The sequence below is a fragment of the Neolamprologus multifasciatus genome, chromosome 18, assembly GCF_963576455.1.
Source record: "Neolamprologus multifasciatus chromosome 18, fNeoMul1.2, whole genome shotgun sequence".
In the NCBI taxonomy this organism is placed as follows: domain Eukaryota; kingdom Metazoa; phylum Chordata; class Actinopteri; order Cichliformes; family Cichlidae; genus Neolamprologus; species Neolamprologus multifasciatus.
The window spans coordinates 34693415-34715347 of NC_140456.1; the positions used below are offsets into that span (position 1 = coordinate 34693415).

Genomic DNA, 21933 nt, shown 5'->3' on the forward strand with positions numbered 1-21933 from the left:
TTGAATTGAATTGAATAACTTCGTGTGACCGTTTATCCTGGTCGCAGTGTTAGGGTCAGTGAATCCAGATAACAGAAAGATATCCTGGATATGCTGACCTCGCTCCGTGGTGTACAGGGCTCTGAGGGAGCAGCGGGCCTACCCATTTACCCTCATGATTAATATTTACAATAAAAATATTGGTTGAACATCCAGAAGTCTGTATGTGTTTCATCACGTCTAACAAGCCTGGCACAGTTAATCCTAACAGTTACTACGTGACGGAAACACCAAGCTCGAGCGTTTATAAGGCGAGCGGATCGATTACACGCTTTGCCGTGAGACTGGGCTGGGCGGACAGCTCCGAAATCATCAGAGCACTTTTGCAAAAAGGCTCTATCTTCACAAACTGAACTGATATCTGAAGATTAAATCACGACATTCTCTGCGAAAAAATATTAAAATTGTATTTGGTGACACACAAACAGGCCATTTCAAAGTAAGGTTCACTTTACACATGTCCTTGTTGGCTCTGAGAAACACCCACTAAAACAATGGCCACCAAGCCAAAGAAATGGCTTTAACTCGATCAGCATTGACTCCGCCCACCTTCCGTACATTGGGGTTCCTCCCAGTGGACAAGAGGGCCTGTTTCCTGCACCGGTGGGTCGGATAACAGGTCCTAACCACCGTCTGCGCCCATGCAGGGAACAATGGTTCAGAGTACCCGGCCCCTTTGGACTCCTTTGGTGGTTTTGCCTGAGTGCCATCAACCTGGGGATTAACTGAAGGCTTTTCATGAAGTTTTTAGGACATCCTGATAATAAAGAATTATAATAGTTCAGCCTAGAAGTAATTAATGCATGAACTAGTTTTTTATAAACAGATCAGCAAGGGAGGTAAGTGACTCATGTTGTAGGTGACGTCAGACACCAGAGATGTGGCGGAAAGAAAGCGAATGGTAGCTTAGAATTTTACAAACGTTCTTTCATGCTTCAAGTTTACCAAATATACTAATCAATATATTAATCAATTGTCATATAACTAACCACATCTGTTTAATCATCTCCAACACCCTGGAGGGAGAGTTTAGACGCTCTCCAAGATTTAATCAACCGGTGCTTCGATGGTATAGTTATGAAGAAGGCCGAGAGCGCATCTTCCCCGGTCAATGAGTCGCCATCATCAAAAAGATGTCGCCTGGCAAAGACTTTGCTGGCATCCTGGAGTCAATCATAATTGAATCGAATAGAAATGAGATATTTCTAATTTTAGAGATGTTGCACAAATGGAAGAACGCAGTCTTACATATTTGCTTAATATGTGCGTTGAAGGACATGTCCTGGTCAAAAATGACTCCAAGGTTCCTCACAGTGTTACTGGAGGCCAAGGTAATGCCATCCAGAGTAAGAATCTGGTTAGATACCATATTTCTAAGATTTTCAGCGCCGAGTACAATGACCTCAGTTTTATCTGAATTAAGAAGCAGAAAGTTAGTGGCCATCCAGGTCTTTATGTCTTTAAGACATTCCTGCAGTTTAACTCATTGGTGTGTGTTATCTGGCTTCATGGACAGATAGAGCTGGGTGTCATCTGCATAGCAGTGTAAATGTATGCTATGTCTTCTAATGATGCTGCCTAAGGGAAGCATGTGTAATGTAAACAGAATTGGTCCTAGCACTGAACCCTGTGGAACTCCATAATTAACCTCAGTGTGTGAAGAGGACTCTCCATTTACATGCACAAACTGGAGTCTATTAGATAGATATGATACAAACCACTGCAGCACAGTACCTGTAATACCTACAGCATGTTCTAATCGCTCTAATAGGATATTATGGTCGACAGTATCGAATGCTGCACTGAAGTCTAGCAGGACAAGCACAGAGATGAGTCCACTGTCAGAGGCCATAAGAAGATCATTTGTAACCTTCACTAAAGCTGTTTCTGTGCTATGATGAGCTCTGAAACCTGACTGAAACTCTTCAAATAAACCTCTGCAGATGTTAGCTGTACATCGATGCTGAAGAGATTCAGTCATTTTTGTTATAATCCAATCACTCGATGTCCAGTTACATTCTATCATCTTCTCTCTCTATGTGACCTTACTTCAACATGATTTAAAACATAGTTTAAACATTAAAACACTTGAATACATTACTCCTTTTCTATGCTTTACAATTAATCCCATCACACATGAATATTAAATCACATATAAGTAAACTTTCCTTCATGTTTCATTCAATTTATGCCTTTATACTTCAACTGGATTCATCATGAGCTCAGTCACACATGAATATCTATTTTAACACGATCTCTTTTGACTCCGTTATATAGAAACATGTTGTTTCCCTTTTTATTTTCTTTGATACTCGTGTTTGTCAGTCACAATATACACAGTATAAATTATTTTATTAAATGATATATTCTCTGAGTGTTTCTTTACAGTTTCCTACTCAGGTAATCACTGTGAATTCCCTTTTATGGGAAACAGATGGTATGGGATGTCGTCATCGTCAGAGAGCAGATGTTCCTCACTCACATCCGCTGTGGAGGCTGGATATCCCCTGTTTGAACATAGCAGGACAGTAAATTCCTTCAGTACCATTAATGCTAAGGTTCATGTCCCCCTTCATAACAATGACAGAGTTCTTCAGAGCCTCTCTTCCAAGCTTTTTCTTTCTTAATAAGCATTTAAGCGTCTAAACCATCTGATCCAGAGATATTCGCTTTTCGCTTGTCTGGTCTTTTAAAACCTTGATTACTTCTTTTCTGAAGTGTTTTTAAAAAACCAAAATAATAAAATCTCACACCCCTTCTCAATCTGACTCGATGCCTCTGAAAGACTGAAAAGATTTGAGTGTTTTCATTCTTCGTCCACCTGTTGAGCAAGGATGTTTAATCTTCCTCCTAGAAGGAAATCTTATCCTGGCTTAAGTTCTGCTTGCTCAGATCTCCAACATGGTCCTTTTGAAACAACCTCCATCTAAACAGTAGCCAGTCTGCCACAGGGACAACGTTCCCGTGCATTCCTGACCATTTGGGTTCCTCGTTTTCTTCTAACTGAGGTCGGGTGATGCATCTTCTTTCTTTTTCACTCTTTTTGTAAACTGGGATCCATTATTGTATGACTTTCTGGGTCTTTCCAAATCTGCTGCGTTCGAATGAGAGCTGCTGCTGGTCACCAATTCTTCTGTGTGAACATGGAATTTGCTTTAATTTTATCTGTAATATTGAGAGGACTCTGACATGTGACATATGCAGTGTTGGGAAGGTTACTTTTAAAATGTATTCCATTACAGATTACAGATTACATGCCCCAAAATGTATTCTGTAACGTATTCCGTTACGTTACTCAATGAGAGTAACGTATTCTGAATACTTTGGATTACTTAATATATTATCATGCTGTTTACAACTACATGAATGTACTATTGCTGTGATTTATTACTGTTACTGAAGGTCCGCGGCTCTGAACCGTAGTAAAGGGACCTCTGGCTAATACGGTGGGTTTGTGTCGGCTCGTAGCTGAAAACTAGCTTTACTTTGTTGTCTGGGTCAACTTTGCTAGCAGAGACAGAGAGAGGCGTTGAAAGGCTGCTCCAACAGAACTTATTGTTTCAGAGGAAAACACGAACACGGTGTACAGTCGAGTCTTAATAGCTTACTTACAGCTGGGCTCGTCAGGCTCTCTTCTTGGCTGCAGTGGTTATTATTATATTTACATGCTTCCAGCTCCCGTTTCTGCTCGATGACAGCTCGTACTTTTCCTTTTTCTCCCTCCCTCGCTCACAGACACATAACGTGTATGGCAGTCCATTCTCCCTGCAGCACGGACTACACTGCCCATGATGCTACATTCTTTAGAGCTATACCTGTAGCATTCTGCCTATTAGCTTAGCACAACAACAACAAAAAGGCCTCTCTCACCCAGGAAACACGCAGAGAGAGAGAGCGTAACCCTGTAACCATGGCAACCGTAACGCTGCTGCCTGGAACAACAGAACGTAGCTGTCAAACAAAACCCAAACAGTCCTGACCCGCCACAATATGAAACAGGGAAGTACCGCCGTGTAATCCATTTATTTCAACAAAGTAACTGTATTCTAAATACCACCTTTTTAAACGGTAACTGTAACGGAATACAGTTACTCATATTTTGTATTTTAAATACGTAACGGCGGTACATGTATTCTGTTACTCCCCAACACTGGACATATGACAAATTAATTTAAAACTATTTACATCCCCCAAAGCATGTATTGACCTATCCTTTCCCACATGGGCTCTTCTCTTCTGTCCGAGGGTCCAAATCCCTTTTCCCAGCAGTTATGCAATTGTTCTTTTTTTCACACTTTGTTTTTCTAACTTTCCTAAACAAAAACAAACAAACAAAATATGCTCAGCTTCATGATGAGTTTTTCTCTCCTGCTGGGAGAAGGATATACAACATTTGGATAACTGAACTTTGGATTTGTGTCGGTTCCCATAGATACTGACTGCAAAAACGACATCATCCCATCAGCATGTTTTTAGTGGCTGAGGCTATGCGCTGATACACTTCCAACAGACCAGCTACGATAATAATAAAGACAAAAAATAGTTTTTAGCAGAAAAACAAACATCCAAAAAATATTTCGTTTCTTTTTAATTTTATTCAGTTTGCACCAAATCACAACAACCGTTGCCTCAAGGTAAAGATCCTAGAATAACACAAAGCAAACAGAGAATACCCCAACAATCAATATATTTATGACATGACAACAATCAGCAAACAATACGACCCCCTATGAGCAAGCACTTTGATGACAATGGGAAGTAAAAACACTATGTTAACAGAAAGAAGCTTCAAGCACAGCCAGGCTCAGGGGAAAAAGGATAAAGACACGTTGTGGAAGAGAGCAAGAGATTAATAATAACCAATACTGAAGTGGAGAGAGTTGTACAAAACAAATAGTGAGTGGAAAACACTCAGTGCATCATGGAAAGCCCCCATGATGGGGCCTGATTATTTAAGACCTTGTATGTGAGCAGCAGGATTTTGAATTCTGGATTTAACAGGAAGCCAAAACAGGAGAAATCTGCTCTCTTTCTAGTCCCTGTCAGGACTCTTGCTGCAGCATTTTGGATTAGCTGAAGGCTTTTCAGGGAGTTTTTAGGACTTCCTGATAATAATGAATTACAGTCGTCCAGCCTGCAAGTAATAAATGCATGAACTAGTTTTTCAACATCCAGCTAATCAAAGTGATGCTGAGTGAGGAGGAGAGATCATCAGAGGGATGAATTTACATTTAGAGATATTGTGCAAATGGAAGAAAGCTGTCCTAAATATTTGTTAAATATACATATTGAAGGTGCAGCATGGTGGCACACTATTGCCTTCCAGCAAGAAGGTCCTGAGTTCAATTCCACCAACACCTGACTGTGTATTTGGGATCACTGTCTTGCTGAACAATCCACACTCGTGTGATCTTCATCATCCTGGTAGATGGGAGCATATTTTCATCAAGAATGTCCCTGTAAATGTTTCCATTTATCCTGCCTTCAGTTATGTGAGGCGTACCAATACTGTATGCTGAAAAACAGCACCACATCATGATGTTCACCACCTCCAAACGCCGCTGTTATAGTGGTGTTTAGCAGTGATGTGCTTTTGACCTTCAAAAGTGTATCACAGCTTCCAAAAAGTTCAACTTTGTTGAGATTGAAAAGGAATTCATCCGACCAGAATAAATTCTCCTTTATTTTCCAGGGTTGTCAAGATGTTGTTCTGCAAACTTTGAGCATGCTTCCACATGTTTTTTCCTTGCATGGTAGGCGTGCATACAAGCTCTGGCGGTTGCGTTGAAACAGCTGTACCTGCTGATCTCTCCACATGTGGTCCTTGGCTCTTGTACAACTATTCTGATCATTCTTCTTCCTGTTCTGCTTGTAATCTTGCAGGGAACACCTGGCTGTGACCTGATTTATGGCAAAATAATAATTATAATAAAATAATTAAAATAATTATTAGTTTAGAAATTCTTCTATAACCAGTGCCATTGGTGCTTTTTGCAACAATACGGCCACATGCGTGTTGCAGAAGCTCTTTGGTTTTACCCATGAGATATTTGTGTGACACCTTGGTAATGAGACATAATTTTACAGGCTTCATCAGCTGGGACTGAACCAGCTGATATGAATTTGCACTATGTGACAGCATTGCTTGGATCATTGGTGATAACTGGTGATGTGTTCAATACTTTACCTGCTGTTTAGTGTTCAACAGCAGGTAAAGTAAGTAAACACGCACACACACACACACACTTCTGTCAAGGCCTTTTATGTTCCAAACACCAACAATAGTCCAAAAAAAGTCAGTGGGTGGCAACGGGAGGTTTGTTTTAGAACGCACTTCTGACTCCATTGTTTTAAAATCATGTCGTTTATTTTGTGCAAAATTATAAACAAAAATCAACCAAATAACTTCTTAAAACTTAAAATTAAACAAAAATTAACTTAATTTGCTTTAACAACTTCAAAAGTGGTCAAAAAAATCATTTCCTAACCCTCCCGAGTTCCCATCAGACATTTGGCAAACAAAAAATATCCTTACCACACCCCTCCAGGGTGCTCTTAATCCCGTGATTAATGGGAGGGTCCATAAGCCAATAAACCAATCACTTTCCAAAACCTTTTCTAATAAAATGAATTACAAATTTACATAACAAAACTAGGTCAACATATTCTTACAACTTTAAAGAAAAAACAAAAATTAATACAAATTGCGTTTTATAAACATTCAACAAAAATGGCCACAACAACTTCTATATACTTCAGGTGTAACAACTGAATATTAGAATTAGGCTGTTGCCTTCCTTTGAGCTCAACAGTCACCTTTTGAACCATTTTGAAATAGAACAATTGATATTTTGTCTCTAACAGATCACTCTATGTAACCTGGTTTTATGCTTAAACCCCAGCAGATAAGCAGCTTCTGAAATCTTCAGCCCTGTACCACAGCATGGCGTCATTAAAGTCATTTAAGTCAAACTACTTCCTCATTTTCATGCCTGGTTTGAAAAGGTTCGGTTTGACGGTGTCTACATGCTTAAACGCATGGAAGCGCTTTAAGCATGTAGCATGTGGCTAATTACACGCTGTATGCGTAACAGTAAGCACACGTACTCCAAGTCCCATGATGCATCGGGGCAGAAAACAGGCACAGACACACCCCGCATATCCGTGTTGGTTGTGTTTGATGTGACATCGTGCTTCTTCGCCCGCAGGCTACACAAACTGCAGAGACGCAATATTGAAGGGCTTGTGTTGGAGACGCGGTGTTGTCCTAGCAAACAAAGAGCACGGTACGTTTCCTTTCTCTGGGAGCTCCACAGATACTCTTTATTAGTTTCCGTTATCAGTTTAACGTTAGCCTCTGTGGAGAGCAAAGGTTGATACGGTGTGTGCCAACAAGGCGAGAGGACGGGTTCACTGTCAAACTGGGACTCTCGGTTTTTGGTAAGTTAATGAAAGTTTATTCAGTGTGAATCAGCATTAAAGTGTTTCATGATATGTTTGCCTTCTGCAAACGGCGGTAACACGGCAGCGTGTTCAAGCTGGTATTAAACTGCCAGTGATGCTTCAACAAGATACAAGCTTTGATTTTTGAGTAAGTTTTGGTCTAAATTCCTAGAACTGGTTACTTTTAGTGAATCATACAAAACTTCATCACCAGAAAATTACTTACCCGGATGTTTGACAATCAACAACTCACGTTTTAATTGTCCAAGAAAAGCCTGCAGTCGTTTTAAAAAGCAAAAGGTGTCCTGATTACCTTTGACAGGAAACCTACTTTGTAACCTTTGTCCAATCGGGACAACAGTTTTCAGAGTTTTGAGGTTTTGACCGTTCAAAGAGGAAGTGGTTGTTGCCTTGCGATTTGGTGCTGTCTGTAAATTCTGTTTCAAGTGTAAGGAGGTGTTTGCGAAGGGTGATTTCAGTCTTGTGGCATATATTAAAAAAGTACACACTTTGAGTTCTCAGGTTTTTCTCTTTTTGTCATTATAGAAATATAATCGGGTCCCTGCCAGCTTCTGAAAGTAAAGTAATTCAACCTCTGATGAGCAGCACATGTTGTATTATACAGTGTCATTATTGAACACGGTCGTTGATTCGTCCTTAGCAGCAACACATTGAAGTAAGGATTTTCTGAATGGCTGTCAGTCTGGCATCATTGTCAGTTTTTAAACAGCGTTGCTTTACTTTGAGGTTTGCAGCCAGTTGTTCGTGTACAGCTCTTGCTCTGGTCCACTACAACATTTCAGTCGAGGGCTGGACTTTGACTGGGCCATTGCAGCTCATTGATTCTTCAGCCCTTCTTGTTGCAGGTGTGTTTGGCTCTTTATCATGTTGCATGGCCCATTTGCAGCCAGCCTCTGGATTTTAAACAGATAGCCTTACATTTGACTGTAGGAAACTAAGATAGGAAATGCATTACAATTTTGTATTTGTTTTGTTAAACCTATCCTGTCCGGCGGCTTTAGTAGTAGCGGGAATGTTAATGTTCATATTTTAAAAGCTGGAAGTGAGAGCTGCCAGGCAAGAGGAGGCCACAGAAGATTTGTGAATGCAGTGAAGAACCAATGTTGGGCAAGTTTCTTTGAAAAAGTAATTAGTTACTTTTTTTAAGTAGTAATGGAGTTACAATATTGTAAAAGTAACTAATTACCAGGAAAGGTAACTATTGCATTACTTTAGAAAATGTTTAAATTAGAGACGGCATGATACCACTTTTTTATGTCCCATACGATATCATAAATTTGGATATCTGCCGATACCGATATGAATCCGATATAGTGTTTTTTAATCAATAAAACTGTTTTTTAATATCTTGCTGCATTTTGTAGAAGTTCATACTCAAGTTTAAATAAACAACAACACTAAAGCTATTCTGTTATACCTGTATGTAAAAAACACACTGCACCCAAAATATTTCATAGTTCAGCAAAACTGATCAATCTAATAAAGTTAAACCTGCTCCATCCTCCCTATTCTGCTATTTTAAAGAGTACTTAGCAGAAATATTAAGCAACCTAACTAATAGGGTTGCAAACTCCCAGCAAAAAAAAAAAATAGGGAACCCCCACCTCATGATGCTTAATCGATGTAATCAACTTTAATTTGATGCAGTGTGAAAAAAAAATGCACAGAAATAAATTATTTTTCAAGAATAATTAAATAGATTCAACATCTTTCTTCTACAGAACTGCAGACTGCACAGATGGTTCCCAAAGGAAAAAGTACTATAGCTTACTAGGGTATATTAGACTTAACAGTTACTATATACAGTAATGGACTTCTATACATTTTACATAAGATTAAAACTTTGGGTGTAAGAGTCAGATGATTATTTATTAAAAGCTCGACATTTTAAATGAGAATAAGAAAGAAAAGTATGTCTTTGTGCCCCCTTTTCCCTGTTCATGCCCTATCGGCCCCCCTGGCTAAGCTTTGCTAGATCCACCCCTGCACAGTTACGTCAGCTGTAGAAAAAGATCCTGGTGTAGAAATAATATTAAATAAATTCTAACAACAGCTTATCAAGCTTAAACGTGCTGCTGTTGTTCAGCCGCTGGTTTCCTCTTTCTGGTGAGAAGTGAGACAAAAACAAAGAAGAGAGACGATCAGCTGATCATTGATCAGTTTCATGATTGAAGTAACAGCAGGAGAGAGAGAGAGAGAGGCAGTCGCTCCATATATCGGTTGTTAAGCTTAACGTGGGAATGCTTTAAAAACATTCAGAGATGAACTTACACACTTGCTTTACTTCTTTCTGGGAAAACTTCCTCATAGATGAAATGCTGGTTTGGTAGTGACGCTACAAATACACACAGCGCTCTATCACGTGACCACACTGCTCCGACGTGCTACGGTTATGAGGCGAGTTACGAGGTGTTGCAAGTTTTGTGAGGTGCTTTTTTGATATTTAATGGATCGGATTACATTTTTTATTTCTCTCCGATATCCAATCCAGTAATTTACGTCAGTATCGGACCGATACCGATACGTAATATCAGATCGGTCCATCTCTAGTTTAAATATGTAAAAGAGCTTGGATCCCCTCTTAATGAACTCTACTAAAATATAAATTACTAAACATACTTGAACATACTAAAATATATCTTCAGCTGTTTGTTATAAAAATGAGTATATTATTAAAGTAAATGGGTACTAGCCTTTTATCTCTTCTAAGAGAAAAATCATTTCTGCACTTCCACTTCAGCCGTGTGCTACCTTTAAATGATCTGGACTCTCCATGACTTTGTCTCATCGCTCGACATCTGTTTGTATGTCAACACCCGCCCATGCCTGCCTCTGGTTTATTTACCATGACTACTTTACTCTTCCTCAGCCAATCAGCAGCACTTGTGCAATTGTTTCACCCTCCACAAGATGAAGACGGCTTCAAGCATCTGTGTGGAAATATAGTAACGCGACCGCATTTTCTTGTTAGTAACGGTTACGGCGTTGTAATGATAGAAAAAGTAATTGGTTAGATTACCAGTCGCTGAAAAAAGTTACTTTAATGGCCTTATTCTCATCACTGTGAAGAGCATGGCTGCTGGTTTGTGGTACCCCAGATACTCCACCTTCCTCCGTCACTTGGATTGGCCGAGAGTCTGGCCTGCCTCAGAGACTCCAGGATCGTGGTCACCTGCTCCACATTCTTGGCACAGATGTCGTTGTGGATGATGTTATCTGGGGAGGTGCAGGAAAGTGTCTGGGACTCCGAACAAGCCAAATGCATTAGTCTGTGTGTGGACCGGGAAGGCCAGTTAACCAAAGAGTAAAAAGTCCAATGGTGAATTTTAGCTGCACGATAAAGCCGTGTCTGTAAAAGAGCTCACGGGAGTGTTCGTATAAGTAATCTCACCATCATCAACGTGAGGTAAGAACGTGGTAGCAAAGTTGTTTTTGATTTATCTCTATAGAAGAACACTACTGTACTAATCTGAGCTTTTTTTTAAATTAATTTTTAATATGTGACTTGAGACACATTCATCTATTAAAATAGCTAGGTGTTTATAACCACACAAATTCAATTAGGCGGGTATTTCTTTTAGTTTGCAGACAACATGCGCTTCATTTTGTCAGCATTCAGTACGAGTTTGAAATGGAACAAATGTGACCGAATAATGTCAAATGCAATCTGTAGATGATCAGAATCAAGGGCAATTGAGTTTGTGTGATAGTAAACAAAAGTGTCATCAGCGCAGAGATGCAGCAGATGCAGCAGATGCATTCTGCTCCAAATTATTAATGTAAACTGCAAATAGTGTCGGTCCTAATACAGAGCCTTGAGGTGCACCTTTTGTGGATAACAAGAACAATCGTGGACTGCATTGTGAACACACTGCTTATGATCAGAAAGATAATTTGAAAACCAGTCAGTAGCTTGGTCTGGAAAGCCAATATCTAAAAGTCTGTGACATAACAGCTTATGATGTGTCAAATGCTTTTGACAAATCTATAAAAAGTGCCACACAGTAAAAGCTTCCACAAACTTTAATCGAAGCTGTGACAGTGCTATGTTGCTTTCTGAAACCAGACTGATCGGGGGAGAGAATATTATCCAAATATTTCTGTCATTCACCAGTTTCTCAGGTGCTTCAGCTAAGATGCAAAGTTTAGAAATGGGTCGATAGTTATTAATAAGTGGGATCACAGTCTTTAAGTGAAGGTAGTACAAAAGCTCATCGCTATATCAGGGACAGTAATAGTGACACTGGTCGGGCTCTAAGGCCTGCACCAAGGTGTTGTAGCTGTTGTTGGCTATTACAGCCAAGAAACTGAGCACCACACAGATTTAAAGTTAAAATTTCAAATTGTTTCGAAAAAGATTTAGAAAGCCTCATTCGCACTAAAAACTACATTTAACATACATTGCTACTACACCACCTTTTCTTGGACGATGAACACCATATCTATCTTGGCAGGTAGGCATTAACATGTAAAATATGTAACCCAGGCATGTTTTTGAAACTACTCAGGTGGGCCAGGATTAGGCTGAATGCCAGACATGAAAAGAAGCATGGCAACTAAACATTTCTGTGTATAACAGTTCATAGGGCTGCACTGCAACAGGTGTTGGTAATGCAGCAGTTTCAAAAGAGCAGACATCAAGGGCACAAAGGCAGCACAGCCAGAGATGAGTCCACTGTCAGAGGCCATAAGAAGATCATTTGTAACCTTCACTAAAGCTGTTTCTGTGCTGTGATGAGCTCTGAAACCTGACTGAAACTCTTCAAATAAACCATTCCTCTGCAGATGATCTGTTAGCTGTTTGACAACTACTCTTTCAAGGATTTTTGATATGAAAGGAAGGTTGGAGATTGGCCTATAATTAGCTAAGACTGCTGGGTCTAGAGATGGCTTTTTGAGTAAAGGTTTAACTACAGCCAGCTTGAAGAGATATTAGAGATAGTTGATCATATTTAAGATTGAAGAATTAATTAATGGCAGGACTTCTTTGAGCAGTTTTGTAGGAATGGGGTCTAAAAGACACGTTGATGGTTTGGAGGAAGTAATTATTGAAGTTAACTCAGAAAGATCAATTGGAGAAAAAGAGTCTAACTTAACATCAATGGAACTAAGAGTAGCTGTAGATAATATTACATCTGTGGGATGATTATTGGTAATTTTTTCTCTAATGATAAAAATTTTATTTGTGAAGAAGTTCATGAAGTCATCACTAGTTAATGTTAAAGGGATGGTTGGCTCAAAAGAGCTCTGACTTTTTGTCAGCCTGGCTACAGTGCTGAAGAGAAACCTGGGGTTGTTCTTATTTTCTTCAATCAGTGATGAGTAGTAAGCTGTTCTGGCTTTGCGGAGGGCTTTCTTATAAAGCAACAAACTATTTCTCCAGGCTAAATGATGATCCTCTAAATTTGTGACACGCCATTTCCTCTCCAGATTACGAGTCATCTGCTTTAGGGCTACGTGTTTGAGAATCATACCACGGGGTCAGGTACTTCTGATTAGAGACCTTAGTTTTCACTGGAGCTACAGTATCCAGAGTCGTACGTAGTGAGGAGGTAAAATTATTAACAAGATAATCGACCTCTGTTGGGGTAGCGTTCAGATAGCTGCTCTGCTCTGTGTTGGTACAGGGCATTGACGATGATAACAGTGGGTGGATTATATTCTTAAACTTAGTTACAGCGCTTTCAGAAAGACATCTACTGTGATAAACGTCTACTCTCCACTGCTGTGTAATCAATTAGATCTAGAGTGTGATTAAAGTGGCGGGTGGGTTTGTTTACATTTTGAGAGAAACCAATTGAGTCTAATAACAGATTAAATGCCATGTTGAGGCTGTCATTTTTAGCATCTACATGGATGTTGAAATCACCCACAATAACTGAGCATTAAACCAGATGAAAAAGAAAGAATTCTGATAAAGTCTGAGTGAGGCCCAGTTGGATGACGGGTAGCAACAAAAAACAGGTGGTGTGCAGATACTTTCTCCTGGCTGTGTTTGACATCATTATTTAGGGCTGTGCTGATAATATGGTATTACTTTTTATGTGATTGTCGTATCACAGTGTCATTGTTATAGTAATGCTATGCATTCACATTTTCAGCACACACAATGGAACAAGCACAGGCATGTCTGAGAGGGAGAGCTGTTCAATCTTCAATAGTGTGTAAAATAAACTTGTTTCACCACTTAAGACAAAAAAACTTTTTCTGTTGCTATATATGCACTATGATGCAGCTCATGTCAGATTTGCACTCCAAATGAGGTAGTGTATGATAAATGAGGGGCGCTTGCTGATTGTACTCATTATTTATTTACACTTATAAATGGTCCTGCCTGCAAGTTGCCAGTATCAATACTGATACACGGTGCATTCAGAAAGCATTAACAGCACATCCCTTGTTCCACGTTTTGTCACGCTACAGCCTTTTTCCTAAATTATTATTGAAATGATTATTCCTGGATTTATTTTTCACCTCAAAATTCTATAATGCCCAAAACAACTTGCTTTGAAATTCTTTTAAATTCATTAAAGACAAAACTAAAAAGAGTCATAGGAATAACGCAAAGGTTTCTGTAATCTGACTGAAGCTACTTGTATAAAAATTGGAGGAAAATCATTTCATCAAGATTTCCAATCTTATTCATAATACCAGTAGGGCTGCCACAAACGATTATTTTGATAGTCGACTAATCAGATCATCATCCATTGGACGTAAAACATACAGCTTATTGCACCAGCAGCATCTGCTCTTATATAACTATCATTAGCTTACAGCTTTAAGTGTTTAAGGTATGTGCTAACTAAAAATAAAGACAAGATGATAGTTTATTAAATTTTAATGAAATTTGCAGATTGCTTTGGTGAAGTTTAATAAACTCCTTGCTATCTAAACTATAACAGGACACCGGAGTATATTCTCGAGCATCTCACACTTCTGATAATCAGCTGTCTGCTTGAGGTTTATTCAGCTGTGTAAAAACTATAACTTTAATCTCAGCCAAGCCGATTTACTCAGGAACAAATAAAATACTAAAAAAGCCAAACAATAACATTTTAAGTTATCTAAGTGACTTATATATCATGTTTAACCTGAGTAGCGAAAGACGGCGGTGGGTTTGAAAACGATTTGCGGGAGTCCGGTGTTCTCACGGCTCTAGTGAGCCTAGCCCCCGGCTAGCTATCGAGCTAGTGGGTAACAGACGTCTCCGAAAACATTGGAGCGCTTTTGAAAATATGTGGTGTCTTGATAAACTGAGCAGATATTTGAGGTTTACACAGCTACATTCTCGCCTGAAAATATGTTAAACGTTTATTTTGTGACCCAGAAAGAATAATAAGAGTAATATTAAAACTAACTAGCTGCCGCCATTGTTGGAAACTGAGCTGGGCTGCGCTATGAATTCTGGGACACAGCTTCTTCTTCTTCGGGGTTTAACGGCAGCTGGCATCCTTGTACATGCAGTGCTGCCATCTTCTGTTTCAGTCCGTTATTACACTCTTAAATCCTACTACTTATTCCTGCGTCTTTTGGGATCTTATAAGCTTCAAACGACGCGTCGACTATTAAATCAGTCGTTGACGATTTTGATAGTAGATTAATCGTGGCAGCCCTAAATACCAGGAAACGTTTGTTTTGTTTTTGATTGATGTCTCTCTTCTTTCTTTCCAGATTCATTATGAATTTCTTCTTGGAAACCATCAGAGTACTCCTTTTGTCCATCTGGTACAATGTGGAGTCTTTCATCTACTTCTTTGTGCCAAAGAAAAAGAAGAACATTGCTGGTGAGGTGGTGCTCATTACAGGAGCCGGTAGTGGGATCGGCCGTCTCATGGCTCAGGAATTTGCAGCTCGTAGCACCGTGCTGGTGCTGTGGGATATCAACCAGGAAGGGATGAAGGAAACGGCTAGACTGGCTAAAAGTAATGGAGCCAGTCGAGTCCACTACTATATCTGTGACTGCAGTGACAAGAATGAAGTTTACAGAGTGGCTGACCAGGTAAAGTTTCTGGGTGAACATTAGACCGACGTGCCTGTAGTGCAACTGGCATCTACTTCGTTTTTGACTTCAGTTAACATCGATGTGTACGTGCAACAGGTTAACCACCTGAGCTTATTACAACGTCCAAACTTGAAAATAATAATACATTATATTAGTCTAAGTAGTTTTATACCTTTTAACTTTTGTTTTCAAATTATTTTAAGCCTTCAGAGTAATCTGTGGTTTCCCTCATTGTCTAATTCAGGTTCATTGGGGGGCTGGAGCCTATTGTAGTGGGTGAAAGATGGGGCGCACCTTAAACAGGTTTCTACTTGTTGCAGGGCAAACAGAGAGAAATGACCATTAAGAGTCATAGTCACAATTTAGAATCAGCAGTTAATCTAACCATTTGTGATGGATGAAGCTGGAGGACCTGGACTGCTACACAGAAAAGTCCCAGGAAGCCAGTGCATTTAACTGCAGGACTTGTGCTGTGCAGCAACAGTGCTAACCACTGGATCAACATGTTACTTACTCTGTTATCACACCGTCTGATCCATTCACTTTAATTCAGTTTTTTGGCTTGTTATGATGATGCTATGGTTGCACAATCATAAGAAACCATATGAAAAATGTATGACATACAAGTTGTTCATAATTTCTGCAGGAGTTAGCAGAGCTGCTTAAACGTTTGCTCATTAAAACCCCGTTGAATGCTAATGATGTGTTAATTCTCTCCTACTTAACAGCACATGGAGTTTTTGCACTTATGAGTAACTCGCTCTCGCGCACTCAGCCGCACACACACACTGATACACTAAAATTAAAATTAGCTGCAGACAGCTTGAGTAATGCCGTGCTTTGCATTGTTGACTTTTCATTTATTTGAAATGCTGGTGCAAAGTGGCAATGACAGCAGTCGTGTTAATCACAGTGGCTCTGCTACAGCAGCTTTTTCCTCATCGTTAAAGTGGAGCGCCGCATATTTTAGGTATAATTCTTTACAATAATAAAAATAATCTAAAGACTAAAATGCACCTTTCTCTGACTCAGCAATTAATTAATTCATGTTTTATATTAAGACTTTTGCTTTTTGTACACATCTGTATGCATTAGCAGTCCGGTTAAATAATTGATTTGTCCTTTCATGTGTAGAAACATGAAATAACCATTGAGTACAAGCATCACTTCCTGCCTTCTGTCTGTCTTGTTTGTTTGGGTCTAGATCAGCGTTTCACAGGAAGATTTAACACTAAAAAATGTAAACGGAGTGAATATACAGTGTAGGAAGCTGTAAATGAACGGACACTCACACTACTCCCCCGGTAGTGTTGCTTAGCGGCATTACTACTCGTGGTGTCATTGTCCACGTCACAGGCGTGGGATTGGCTTACCTTGGCCACGCCCGCTCCGCCTGAGGAGCCACCACGGGCCGTTTTAAGTGTAACTGTAACTGCTGTAACCCTCCAAACAGGTTTTCTCTCTTTGCAAACTCTCTCTTGATTCAGTTTGTTGTCAGAGGTTTTCCCTAAGATGGAAGCTGACAGGATGTTTGTTTTATCACTTTATTGGGAAGCTTTTATTTTGTGTACCCTAATGAAATGTTTTCTAGTCAGTGTAACATAATGTAGTGTGTGTTTGATCACCAACTGAATTGTGAATCGGTGCTATTTAAAATTGAACTAAAAAGTGAATCTAAATGTTACGTAGACTGAGCCTGCAGCGGTGTGAAAATGGTCCTGATTTCAGGTTTTTTGTATGTTTGTCACACTTGCATGGTTGAGCTCATCAAAGAAATTCAAATATTAGATGATCAAACATTAGTTACATGACACAAAAACAGGAAGGCTTTTAAGAGGGAAGAAAAATCCAAACCTACATGGCCCCATGTGAAAAACTGATATACCCTGATCTGATTTATCTGATTTAAACTGATATACTGGTATACAAACCCCCCGTTATAACAAATTCATTGTGGTGTATCACAGCATTGTAACGCTGAGTTCAATGTCAATTTAGCCACATCCAGGCCTGATTACTGCCACACCTGTTCTCAATCAAAAAATCACTTTGACTAGAACCAAAAAGATCCTCAAAAACAAGACGACACGATTCAAGGACATTGAGGAAGAAATGAGAAGCTAATTGAGATCTGGAAAAGGTAATGAAGCCCTTTCTAAAGCTGTGGGACTCCAGTGGTAAATGGTAATGGTAAATGGCCTGTATTTGTATAGCGCTTTTACTAGTCCCTTGGGGACCCCAAAGCGCTTTACACACCCAGTCATCCACCCATTCACACACTGGTGAAGGCAGCTACAGTTGTAGCCACAGCTGCCCTGGGGCAGACTGACAGAAGCGAAGCTGCCATATCGTGCCATTGGCCCCTCTGGCCATCACCAGTAGGCGGTAGGTGAAGTGTCTTGCCCAAGGACACAACGACCGTGACTGTCCGAGCCGGGGCTCGAACCGGCAACCTTCCGATTACAAGGCGAACTCCCAACTCTTGAGCCACGATCGCCCAGTGGACCTTTGCTGTTCTCTTAGGGTAATTTTGGTCGGCCGGCTTTTCCTGAGAGGAGTCATCCGAGATCACCAAAGACCCCAGAACAACAACTGCAGGCCTCACTAGCCTCAGTTAAGGCAACTGTTCATGACTCCACAATAAGAAAGAAACTTGGCAAAAATGGCCTGCAGAGCAGTTCCAAGACAAAACCCACTGCTGAGCGAAAGGAACATAAATGCTCGTCTCAGGTTTGCCAGGAAACCTCTGGATGATCTCCAAGACTTTTAAGAAAATACTCTGTGGACTGACGAGACAACACTTTTTCACACCGCTGTATGTTTGAGTTTTATTTCTTTCTCTGAGACTCTGCATCACTGAGGCAGCTGAGAGAACAACAACAGTTCTTTGTCTAAATCACAGATCAGTTTCAAGACAACACAGACTGTTTGGGAAATGATAGAATCTCTCTTTTCCTCATGCAGATCCTACAGCTGTTGTACATTTTACTTTGGAGTATCTTTTTAATGATATTTATTCATACGTGATGGTTATTCTTCATTCCTTCATGTAGGTGAAGCGAGAGGTGGGTGATGTCAGCATTTTAGTGAACAACGCCGGCATTGTGACAGGAAAGAAGTTCATGGATGCTCCTGATTCACTGATTGAGAAGACCATGGACGTCAACATCATGGCTCACTTTTGGGTCAGTCAGTAAAGGACATGGACAAGTCTCCACATGAGTTTACAAGCAGATTAGACAACACTGATATTTAATTTGGCATTAAAGTCTCCAGTTGATTCTTTAGTAGAATGAATAAGACCTTTTCTGTTACAGCAGGTGATTTGGTCTTTTCCCCCCTTTTCTTTCTCCCCTCAGACCTACAAGGCCTTCCTTCCTGCTATGATTGCCAACAATCATGGGCACCTTGTCAGCATTTCCAGCTCTGCTGGACTCATAGGAGTCAATGGATTGGCAGGTGTGTTTTCTTCCCTATGTGATGCATGTCAGTAATTCTAAAGTTGAATGTGTTGGATGAATCCCCTATCTGACACGTGGAGCTTGAGAACATGACGTAATCCTTTGCATATGACCAGCAGTCATCACCAAAAAATGTAGTGCAAGTGTCACATTACCACTGCTTTAAGCAAACCTGTGACATTGTTTGCATGTCATTCTTTAATCTATTTATTGTTTTTATTAAGGACTGAATTATTTATCAAGCCATCAGTGTAAACGTGCATACTCCCATGTCTGCGTGATCATTTTAACTAAACAAATACACTTTTTGGTATTGGTGAAGTAACCTTATTTAAGGAACATCTCTTTGTAATGCTTTGTCTTCATTCTGCAGACTACTGTGCCAGTAAATTTGCTGCAGTAGGGTTTGCAGAGTCTGTGGGTCTTGAGCTGCTAGCAACTGGGAAAGATGGTGTCAAAACTACGATTGTATGCCCGTACTTCATCAACACTGGAATGTTCGATGGATGTCAAACTAAGTAGGTCATGCTACATGGTTTCCATTTGTATGGTTTCAAATGTCACAGCTGTCATTAAAAACCTGTACAGTGGTTTGCGAAAGTATTGGGCCCCCTTGAACTTTTCCATATTTTGTCACATTACAGCCACAAACATGAATCAATGTTATTGGAATTCCACATGAAAGACCAACACAAAGTGGTGAACACGTGAGAAGTGGAACGAAAATCATACATGATTCCAAACATGTTTTATAAATAAATAACTGCAAAGTGGGGTGTGTGTAATTATTCAGCCCCCTGAATACTTTGTAGAACCAGCTTTTGCTGCAGTTCCAGCTGCCAGTCTTTTAGGGTCTGTCTCTACCAGCTTTGCAGATCTACAGACTGAAATCTTTCAACAGCAGTTTTCAGATCTTGCCACAGATTCTCGATTGGATTTAGATCTGGACTTTGACTGGGCCGTTCTAACACATGGACATGTTTTGTTGTAAACCATCCCATTGTTGGCCCTGGCTTTATGTTCAGGGTCGTTGTCCTGCTGGAAGCTGAACCTCCGCCCCAGTCTCAAGTCTTTTGCAGACTCCAAGAGGTTTTCTTCCAAGATTGTCCTGTATTTGGCTCCATCCATCTTCCCATCAACTCTGACCAGCTTCCCTGTCCCTGCTGAAGAGAAGCCCCCCCAGAGCATGATGCTGCCACCACCATATCTGACAGTGGGGATGGTGTGTTCAGAGTGATGTGCAGTGTTAGTTTTCCACACATAGCGTTTTGCATGTTGGTCTCATGTGACCAGAGCAGCTTCCTCCACATGTTTGCTGTGTCCCCCACATGTTTGCTGTGTCCCCCACATGTTTGCTGTGTCCCCCACATGTTTGCTGTGTCCCCCACATGGCTTGTAGCAAACTGCAAACAGGACTTCTTATGGTTTCCTGTTAACAATGGCTTTCTTCTTGCCACTCTTCCATAAAGGCCAACTTTGTGCAGTGCACGACTAATAGTTGTCCTATGGACAGATTCCCCCACCTGAGCTGTAGATCTCTGCAGCTCGTCCAGAGTCACCATGGGCCTCTTGGCTGCATTTCTGATCAGCGCTCTCCTTGTTGGGCCTGTGAGTTTAGGTGGACGGGGGGAGACGTAGAGACGTAGATTGACCCGTAAATCGAGAGCTTCACTTTTATATTTGGTGCTTTTTTACCACAACTGACCAGTCAGGTGCTGCATCACTGCAGCCACAGAACGAATCAGTCTGTCGATCTCCCCTCACTCATGAACAAGACCCTGAGATATTTAAACTCCTCAGTAACTGGTTCCTGACCCGGAGTGGACCCTGCACCCTTATGTAGCTGAGGATGATGGCCTCAGACTTGGAGGTGCTAATTCTCTTTCCCTCTGCTTCATACTTGGCTGTTAATCACTCCGATGTGGGATGGAGTTCACCACCCGATACCAACAGAAGCACATCATCTACAAAAAAACAGAGATAAAAGTCGCAAAAGTCGAAATTTTGAGATTTAAGTCAAATGTATTTTGAGAAAAAAGTCAAAATGTGGAGATTATGGTTGTTTCCAGACAAACTGTGGCAGTTGCTGTACCCTATAAGTTAATAAAGTAGTGCTTCAGAATCTCATTTAGTAACAAGGAATGAAGTTATTTCTCTTTTGGGTCAATTATAAGGACATTGAAAAGATGGTGCAGAAAGTTGCTTATGGCCACACAAACTTGGAAGAATGGATTTATACAGCATGAAATGGTTGTTCATGGACAGATTCAAGGCTACCAACAGTTGCATCACAAGTATGCTGATCAGTTAGTTTCACTAACTCGTCTATACAAGGCATTTTGTAGCTGTGGCAGTTTGTCTCAAAATAACTGTAATCTGAAAATTTTTACTTTTTTTCTCGAAATAGAATTACAATATTTTTTTCTTAGTGTCACACCAATATTCCTCCATGCTACAAAAGGTGATGGATGTCACTGTTGTCAAGGTGCATACTCCTCTTAAAGCATGGAGGTCTCCACCTGAAATCCAGCACACTGTGACTCTATGAGCAACAGGAGGGGGAGGATCAGGATTACTGAGTGTCAGAGCCAATATCAGAGATGCGCCACCTCACCAACTATCACCACCTCACCAGCCATCACCACCTCACCAGCCATCACCACCTCACCAGCCATCACCACCTCACCAGCCATCACCACCTCACCAACCATCACCACCTTCACCAGCCATCACCACCTTCACCAGCCATCACCACCTCACCAGCCATCACCACCTCACCAACCATCACCACCTTCACCAGCCATCACCACCTTCACCAGCCATCACCACCTTCACCAGCCATCACCACCTCACCAGCCATCACCACCTCACCAGCCATCACCACCTTCACCAGCCATCACCACCTTCACCAGCCATCACCACCTTCACCAGCCATCACCACCTCACCAGCCATCACCACCTCACCAG

At 40.6% G+C, this 21933-nt stretch overlaps 1 protein-coding gene across 3 annotated transcripts in view; it reads left to right on the forward strand.

The window, feature by feature from the left end:
* The first annotated feature begins 7166 nt into the window (after positions 1–7166).
* The window catches only part of LOC146498465 (epidermal retinol dehydrogenase 2-like), a 37468-nt gene continuing 22701 nt past the window's right edge, over positions 7167–21933 (forward strand). Inside the window, exons 1-5 of one of the 3 annotated variants that reach the window (XM_085139407.1) lie at positions 7167–7325; positions 15175–15502; positions 18559–18690; positions 18865–18964; positions 19340–19484. In XM_085139407.1, coding sequence (XP_084995533.1) covers positions 15182–15502; positions 18559–18690; positions 18865–18964; positions 19340–19484 — 698 coding nt within the window. In that variant the 5' untranslated portion in view covers positions 7167–7325; positions 15175–15181. The other 2 variants (XM_085139406.1, XM_085139408.1) reach the window with 2 other exon arrangements.